This window comes from Podarcis cretensis (genome assembly GCF_951804945.1).
Source record: "Podarcis cretensis genome assembly, chromosome: 2".
Taxonomy (NCBI): Eukaryota; Metazoa; Chordata; class Lepidosauria; order Squamata; family Lacertidae; genus Podarcis; species Podarcis cretensis.
In genome coordinates, this window is record NC_137171.1 from 125,550,731 (window position 1) to 125,560,416 (window position 9,686).

A 9,686-nucleotide genomic window follows, 5' to 3' on the forward strand; every position below is an offset into this window, starting at 1 on the left:
ACAACTCCCGTCATCACTGGTCATTGGCCATCTTTGCCTGGGTTGATGGTACTAAGAGTCCAACCACATCTGGAGGGCCATAGATCTCGCACCTCAGCATAGAAGGTTTCTCTTGGTGCTCAGTGTTACATGGGAGTTGAAGGTAGAACTGGATACTAGGAGTTATTGAAGCTATTTTCAGATAACCTTTCCTATAAATTTGGTACTTAGGAGAGGAAGGCATCCAGGAGATGTTAAAAGAAGAGAAGGTGCTGATTGGTCTTGCTCTGTGTTAAGTTGCCTTGTTCTATTCCCTGAATATCTAACAATATTTTCCTATCTCCCACTTTAAACCAGGTGATGGAGAAGGCAATCAGAATATTGAAGGGCCATCTGTAAAGTACTTCAGTGTGAGTGAACACCTTGGCACACATCTACAAACTAACACTGGGGAGAAACTCTTTAAATGTATGGAGTGTGGAAAGAGCTTCAGTGAAAGAGGAAAACTTACTGTACATCAACGAATTCACACAGGGGAGAAACCATTTAGATGTATGGAGTGTGGAAAAAGCTTCAGTGAAAGAGGGAAACTTACTGTACATCAACGAACTCATACAGGGGAGAAACCATATAAATGTATGGAGTGTGGAAAGAGCTTCAGGCGGTGTTCACATCTTACTAGACATCAACGGACTCACACAGGGGAGAAACCATATAAATGTATGGAGTGTGGGAAGAGCTTCAGACAGTGTTCACACTTTACTAGACATCAACGAACTCACACAAGGGAGAAACAATTTAAATGTAAGGAGTGTGGAAAGAGCTTCACCAATAGTGGAGTGCTTAGAAATCATCAACTGACTCACACAGGGGAGAAACCCTTTAAATGTATGGAGTGTGGAAAGAGCTTCAGTAAGTCTTCACAACTTACTATTCATCAACGAACTCACACAGCGGAGAAACCATTTAGATGTATGGAGTGTGGGAAGTGTTTCAGAGAAAGAGGAAACCTTACTAGACATCAGCAAACTCACACAGGGGAGAAACCATTTAAATGTATGGAGTGCGGAAATAGCTTCAGTAAGTCTTCACAACTTACTATTCATCAACGAACTCACACAGGGGAGAAACCATTTAGATGTATAGAGTGTGGGAAGTGTTTCAGTCAGAGTGGAAGCCTTATTTTACATCAACGAATTCACACAGGGGAGAAACCATATAAATGTTTTGAGTGTGGGCAAAGCTTCATTTGTAGTGCGAAACTCACTGTGCACCAACGAAGTCACACAGGAGAGAAACCATTTGAATGTATGGATTGTGGGATGTGCTTCAGCCAGAGTGGAGTACTTATTGTACATCAACGTACTCACTCTGGTGAGAAACCATTTAAATGTATGGAGTGTGGAAAGAGCTTCAATCACAATGGAATACTTACTGTACATCAAAGAACTCACACGGGTGAGAAACCATTTAAATGTGTGGAGTGTGGGAAGTGCTTCAGTCAGTGTTCACAGCTTACTTTACATCAACGAAGTCACACAGGGGAGAAACCATTTAAATGTATGGAATGTGGAAAGAGCTTCAGACACGGTTCACACCTTACTTTACATCTACGAACTCACACAGGGGAGAAACCATTTAAATGTATGGAGTGTGGGAAAGTTTTCATTCAGAGTTCAGCTCTTACAACCCATCTACGAATTCACACAGGGGAGAAACCATTTAGATGTATGGAGTGTGGGAAGAGCTTCAGTCGATGTTCACACCTTACTATACATCTTAGAACTCACACAGGGGAGAAACCATTTAAATGCTTGGAGTGTGGGAAGTGCTTCAGTAAGAGTGTAACTCTTAGAAAACATCAGCAAACTCACAGAGAAACAATTGTTTGAGTGGAAGGAGTGTTGAATGTGTTTCAATTATAATGGAGTTATTGATGAAGACATATGGACTCTCACAGGGGAGAGCCTATTTAGATGTATGGAGTGTGCCAAGTTTTTCACAAAGAGTTCACTTTGTGCTTCATGTCAACAAACCCATAGAGGGAAATATCATGTACTGTGTTTGGTGTTCCGGTGTTTGTATGGAATGTTGTGCATATATGTATTAAAGCAATGGAGGTAATGTCTCATAATAGTAAGTGTAATGAAAGATACAATGTACTGTTAGGGCTGCAGTTTGCGACTATGCTCATTGAAAGTGAACATGTGCTGAGAGTCTGTTGATATTGGGTCTTTGCAGAGAGAATTGGGAATCCAGAGTTGGGGAAAATGGAGCACAACAGTGGTGTTTAGAAGGCAGGATTGGCTCTAGAATCCTAGAACTGTAAAGGTCAAGGGGAGTCCAAGGATCTTCTAGTCCAACTCCCTGTTATAAGAACAGCAGCATAAAACCCATATATTCAAAAGTTTTGGCAGTGATATTCCTTAATTACTATCCACTCCTTCTTGTGTTGAGTTTCCTCTCACTGCCAGCGTTCTCCTTGCTAATTGTAAGTACTCGATATCAATTTGGCTTGCCACTTAATCTTTGAAGGGATGGTTTCCCTTTTCCAGTTTCTTGCTATTAGAATCCGTACTGCAGTTGTTGCATACATGAATAATGGTCTAAACGTCTTAATTTCTGCTGTCATTATATCTATTAGAAATGCCCCAGGTCTTTTAGGGAATGGGATCTTAAATATTTTCTTTAACTCATTATAAATGATGTCCCCAAATTCTTTGATCTTTTCACATTCCCACCAAATATGCATATATGTTCCAATTCTTTTCTTACATCTCCAGCATAACTCTGACCTGTTGTACATTTTGGCTAGTTTTGCTGGTGTCAAATGCCATCCATCTATATAACATTTTCATGACATTTTCTCTTAGGTTCATGCATACTGTAAATTTGATATCCACTCTCCACAGTTTTTCTCACTGATTCATGTATATGTTGTATCCTAAGTCTTGAGCCCAACATATCATAGATCCTTTCACTTCCTCTTCCTTTACCTCCCAATCCAGAAGGAGGTTATACATTTTTGTAATATATTTACTCTTAGATTAGAGGAGCTCCTTTTCAAATTTAGAAATTTTATTTGCAAATCCTTTTCCTTTGACTATAATACTAAATCTTTCATTCAGTTGAAAGTATTGTAGCCAATCTGTTAAATATAGTCTAATTTTTCCAAATTCTTTCAGCTTTAATTTGTTGTTATTCTCTTCCAAAATCATTCTATACTTTGCCCAATCTCCTTGCATTTTTTAAAAAATTTTTTACAGTCATGGCTTCCAATGGGGAGGTCAACCAAGGGCGTCTTGGGTTCCAGAAGATCTTTATATTTATTCCATATCTTTTATAATGATTTACTTACTACTATATGATTTAAAAAAATACCTGTGGACCTTCACCTTCTCGTATATCATATCTGCGTGCCATCCAAATGATTTTCATAGCCCTCTAGATCAAGTAATCTTTCAAGACTATCCAATCTTTGATCCACACTAAGCCGGCTGCCGCGTGATACAATTCCAAATTAGGCAAAGCAAATCCTCTTCTCTCCTTTTGGTCTATGAATATTTGGTGTTTGATTCTTGGTTTCTTGCCATTCCAAATGAATCTTGCTATATCCTTTCCTCAATTTTTAAAGCAGTTTATACCACCCAAAATTGGGATGGTTTGGAACAAAAACATCAACTTGGGCAAAACACTCATTTTAATTACAGAAATTTTGCCCCAAAAGGAGAGATGGAGCCTACTCCAGATTTCCAGGTCCCTCTTAATCTCCTTCCATACGGTAAAGGTAAAGGTACCCCTGCCCGTATGGGCCAGTCGTGTCCAACTCTAGGGTTGTGCGCCCATCTCACTTAAGAGGCCGGGGGCCAGCGCTGTCCACAGACACTTCCGGGTCACGTGGCTAGTGTGACAAAGCTGCATCTGGCAAGGCAGCGCAGTACACGGAAACACCATTTACCTTCCTGCCAGTAAGCAGTCCCTATTTATCTACTTGCACTTTGATGTGCTTTCGAATTGCTAGGTTGGCAGGCGCTGGGACCGAGCAACGGGAGCGCACCCCGCCACGGGGATTCGAACCGCCGACCTTTCGATCGGCAAGTCCTAGGCACTGAGGCTTTTACTCACAGCGCCACCCGCGTCCCTATCTCCTTCCATAGTTTAACGTAATTTTCTTGATATACATTAATACATTTATTTGACAGCCAAATTCACAGATATTTTACTTTTTTCTTAATTTGTAACCCAGTAATTTCCTGTAATTCCATTTTTTCCTCTGAACGCATATTTGTAACTAATAAATTGTTTTTCTTTTTATTAATTTTGAGTCCTGCCAATTGTCCAAATTCATTAATTATCTCTGTTGCCAATGGTATACCTTCTTTGAGGTTTCTGATTGTCACTATCACATCATCCGCATATGCTCCTATTTTGTATGTTTTTTTTCCAATCCTGATACCTTTTATTCTTTCTTCTTTCCTCAGTTCATTCAGCAAGGTTTCCAGCACTAGTATGAATAAAAGGGGGGATAGGGGGCACCCTTGTCTTGTTCCTTTCCTGATTTCAGTGCTATCTGTGATATTGCCATTGATTATTAGTTTCACCCTTTGTGTAGAGTAAATGGATTCTATACCTCTTTCAAACCTTTTTCTGCAGCCCATTAAGTTTATCTATTTTTTCATAAAGCCCCATGAGATATTATCAAATGCCTTTTCTGGGTGTATGAGCATCATGGCTGCTTGTTTTTCATTTTTGAACTCCAGATATTCTAATATATTGATGGTGTTCCTGGTACTATGTTGAATCTGGTGTTCTGGAAGGAATCCTACCTGGTTTGGAGGAATTATATCTTTTAGTAGATTTTTTAATCTATCTGCTAAAATGCCTGCATAGATTTTATAATCACAGTTCAGCATAGATATCAGTCTGTAATTCAAGGTTATCTCTAAGTCACGTCCTTGTTTAGAATCACGTATGCATCATTCCAAGAATCTGGCATCTTTCCTTTATTAAGAATATCATTGACTACTTTTAATTGTTATAGATAGGTAGCCGTGTTGGTCTGCCATAGTCAAAACAAAATAAAAAAATTCCTTCCAGTAGCACCTTAAAGACCAACTAAGTTAGTTCTAGGTATGAGCTTTCGTGTGCATGCACACTTCTTCAGATACACTGAAACAGAAGTCACCAGACCCTTCTAAATAGTGGGAAGGTGGGGAGGGGTATTACTCAGAAGGGTGGTGGGAATGGGTGATCCAGTAAAAGTGAAGCAAAAGAAGTGCCATGGACAGATCACTTCCTGGTGCAACTGGACTTCTCCGGAACCCCTTTTCCTCTGCAGGCAGGTGGGACCAATTTGGATGGTCCGCCCGCGCCACTTAATAGATACGAATGGTCTGGCCACTTGACCTGGAAAGCTGTCTGTGAAGAAACACCGGCTCCCGTGGCCTGAAAGCGAGATAAGCACCGCAACCCCATAGTCACCTTTTACTGGACTTAACCATTCAGGGGTCCTTTACCTTTGCTAAATTTAAATGCATGAAATTCTGGAAGCAGAAGGAACAAAATTGCAGGCAACGTGAAATATACTTGGAGTCGAGTGTTGATTTCATGTTCTTTATTTCAACTCATGGCAAACAGGGAGTAAGTTTTCCCAAAAACCTCTGGCTATACAGTATATACATTATTTACACAATGGGTCCCTCATGATTGGCTGATTCAACTCCCCACCTGGAGCCTGATTGGGCTGCTGCTGCAGTCCAATCAGGTTGCTGATTCACTTCCTCCTGGAGCTGGCTTGGGCAGCTCCTGCAGACCAATCAGGATGCTGCCTTCTAGGATCCTACTTGCCTATTGTTCTAGGATCCAAGCTCAGTACATAACACAACGTTAGGCCAAAACATGCATCAGCTGGCCATACTTACTGGCAGTCATAGGAGAATGCCATCAGCGCTGACTGACACCTACCTTGATTTTGCAGTTTTATATATTTGCCTTTCCACCACTCCACATCTTTACCTCTTTGTCAGGCATAGGCAAACTCGGCTCTTCATATTTTTTTGGGACTACAATTCCCATCATCCCTGACCACTGGTCCTGTTAGCTAGGGATGGTGTGAGTTGTAGTCCCAATCAGCCCTCCCCTTCCTGATTTCCCATCTGCTGACGCCCCCTCCCAAGAGACTGCCTAACCATAGAGCTACAGCTGCAGAGCAGCTCCTGCTTGTGGTTGGATGGGAACCAGACATGACGAGCTGCCTTTTGCCCTCCTGCTCTTGGGGCTTTGTTGAGAAACTGCCCCTCCCCCACCCCAATTAACTGAAGGAGTTAGAACCAGAAGGGTCCCCAAGTGTCACCTGGGCTGACTTCTGAGAAAACGTGCTGCTTCTAAAAAGCCTGAACTATATAAATCTAGGACATGCTACCTCCGGTCCCCACCACAATTACAAGCAGCTGGGCTTACTTCTGAGTACTGTAAGTGCTTATTCTTTCTTTTTTAAGCATCATAATACCCGTGTCTCTGCAAAGCGAAAAGTGACTCAGCATTTCTCAAGCAGCTGGCTGTGTGAAGGCGTCAGCAGGGAGTGTTTGTTTGAGACCAGGAGCAGAACAATTCTTCAAGCCACGTGTGAGTAAAGACTGAGTGGAAAGCTGGAAGCTGGATGGAGCTATGGCTGGAGCTCAAGGGGGAGCCTCATATTTTCCAGTAGAGAAACTGGGAGAATCCAATTATATGCCATGGAGTTTACAGATGCAGGCATTTTTAAAGAAAGAACAATGTTGGACTGTTATTGTTAACCCTCCTGTAAAAGATGAGGATGAAGAGTTAGATGATACAGACCAAAGGCTGGAAGATAAAGCCTATGTCAATCTAATTTTGAGTTTAGAGAAGTCACAGTTCTCTCAAGTATGAGACTTTGAAACAGCAAGTGAGATTTGGAAAGCAGTGAGAGCGATACACGTTAGAGATACTGCTGGTAGTAAAATTACTCTAACGAGAGCTCTGTACCAAGCCAGACTAAGTGAAGGTGAATGTGTTTCAAAACACCTTCAAAGAATGCATTATTTATTTTCACAGTTAAATGAACTTGGGGAACATTTTTCTGAGCAGAGAAAGGTTTATATTGTGTTGTCTTCACTTCCTGAGTCATGGGATAATTTCGTGATGACGCTGGAGGCAATTCCAGAAAGCCAGTTAACGATGCATTTCTTAACTGGGCATTTGCATGATGAGGAGGAAAGACGCCATGAGAGGAAGGCGACAACACCTCACCGTAACTCTGGAAATGGGAGGCGGTCCAATAAAATATATGCAACTGATGAGGAGCGGCAACATAAAGAGGTAATTGACCACACAGAGGAAGCAGCTTTCAGTCAGAAGATGCTATCATTGTGGGTCAACCAAGCATTTAGTATGACAGTGCACTGTGTGGGAGAAAACACAAGAAAATGGCCTGCATTTGCTGGGAAGCGAGGAGACAGGAAGAGTCAATTTCAGTATGTTTCTGCAGCAGTTTTTTTAAAGTTTCCGAATTAATACAAAAACAAAAATACACAAAAAATAACAAAAATACATAAATACAAAATTAAAAAACAGTTAAATACAATTTCCATTACTTATTTCCATTAACTTGTTTCCCAGATCTCCTCTCACCTCCCCCTTTTGTATTCCAGTTCAAATTCTTAACTCAGCAAATCCTTATTGTAACTTATAACGTATTATAATTTATTGCTCAACCTTTACATTACAGCTGGTAACCACTCAATTTCTGTCCAACATCACTCTAATGTCTATTAATTTTACAATGCCTCTGCAGATAGTCTTTAAATTTCTTCCAGTCTTCTTCCGCTGACTCTTTTCCCTGGTCTCGGATTCTGCTGGTCATTTCTGCTAGTCCCATATAGTCTATCACCTTCATCTGCAGTTTGAGGCACCAGTCACGACGCTGGACAGGACTGGATTTTAGACTCAGCAGCGACAAACTTTCTTGTTAAGTCTGCACAAGCCCTTGTAGAAAAGCAACTTTGTAAATCTGTAAATGTAGTACTAGCTGACGGAACAGTGCATGAGTCAGCTAGAAAAGGTAGTGTGAATATTAACTGTTTAAACACCAAATTTACCAATGTATTATGTGTACAAAGTTCAGAAAATAATTTGCTTTCAGTTGCAAGTCTTGTTAAACAGAGGTTTAAGATAACTTTCTCTGGTTCAGGCTGTAAAATAGAGAAAGCTGGGAAAGTGGTTACAGCGTCACTAAAAAATGGTTGTTGTTGTTTTTTTAAAGACCAGCTAGTAAGTGAGTCTGGGGCATGTGTTAAAGTCTGTAATAGAGCCTTGCATGATGAGTGCCAGCATTTGTGGCATCGTCATTTGGGGCATGCCAACTTCCGCAGTATTGCAAAAATGCCAGAATTAAGTAAGGGAATTAAAATGAAAAAATGTTCAGTTTTTCTGGACTGCAATACCTGCAAGGAGTCTAAAAGTCAGCGGGGATCTTATCCTGAAAGTAATAGAATTAACAAGAAGCCATTTGCTTTAGTACACTCAGACCTTTGTGGGCCATTTGCAGAATCCGAGCAAATTTTTTTTCTAGTTCTTCTGGATGATTATAGCCGGTATACATGGGTATACTTGTTAAAACACAAAAGTGAAACTGGTCAACTGATTAAAAATTGGGTCACTATATAGAAAGGCAGTTTCCTACAAAGTTACCCAATTGCAGAGTGACCGTGGAGGTGAATTCATGACTGAAGCCCTCCAGATATGGTTGAAAAAATGTGGCATTAGTCACTGTAAATCGTGTCCTTTTTCACCCTGTCAGGGGCTCAGGAGCAGAAGCACAGGGAAGGGAGGAGATGGAGAGTGAAGGGGAAGAATCCGAGGGGAGCGTAGGGGAAGATGACAGTGGCCCGAGAGATTCCATGAGCCTCTCCAGCGAATCGGAAGATTCACAGAAGGGGGCGCCGGTGGCCAGGGTGAGGGAGTTCCCAAGGGGGACACTCCAGAAGCAAGGGGCCAGTGGGGACTCCCAGAGCAGCAGTTGGAAATCAGGACCAGCTTCCCCACCAGAGCAGAGTGGGGGGGAAGAGTCCCAGGTAGTGGGGCCAGCGCATTCCCCACCAGGGAGAGAAGATGAGTCAGGGCTGACCACACCTCCATCGGAGAGTCAGGCAAAGGAGGGGAGGTCAAGTCCAGCGAGCCTGCCGGAAGAGGGAAGCAGTGACAGAAGCAGTGTAACGGTCAGGAGGAAGGTCACTGGGTTGGCGCGAGAGGCAAGTTCAAATGTACAGGAACACGGGACAGCAGGGGATGAGGATTGGGAACCGGGTCCTAAAGCCCGCCGGAGGCAGGGGGAGGAGTCAGGCGACTCAGCGCCAGAAGAGTCCAGAAAGGGGATTGGCCCAGGGGGCAGGAGGACCCAGAGGAGGAGAGAGCAGCGGAAAAGTTGGAGCAGGGCTAGGATCTTAAACTGGTGTCAAGGGGGCGGAGACTCAGACGGGACTTCGACGGTCTAGGGTTTTAGACGTAGAGTTGCACGCTGTGGCTTTAAAATGGAAACTGAACTTCAATAAAAGACTTTGGTACATAACGACGACCTGGCGTTGGTCCTCTGTGAGCTGGGACCTAGAGGCAGCTCTGACAGTAAGTCCCGTCTCAGAAAACCTTCGCAGCGTGAGTTGACGCAGCGAGGGGTAAAGCTTGGTGCTTTG

The 9,686-nt window shown here is 42.4% G+C and overlaps 1 protein-coding gene across 10 annotated transcripts in view; it reads left to right on the forward strand.

The window, feature by feature from the left end:
• LOC307208517 (uncharacterized protein) overlaps window positions 1-2,107 on the forward strand; it is a 36,286-nt gene extending 34,179 nt beyond the window's left edge. For all 10 annotated transcript variants that reach the window (XM_079963170.1, XM_079963166.1, XM_079963165.1 and 7 more), the window contains one exon: window positions 337-2,107. In XM_079963170.1, coding sequence (XP_079819296.1) covers window positions 337-1,871 — 1,535 coding nt within the window. In that variant the 3' untranslated portion in view covers window positions 1,872-2,107. The remainder of the gene's footprint in view (window positions 1-336) is intronic.
• Window positions 2,108-9,686: the final 7,579 nt, after the last annotated feature.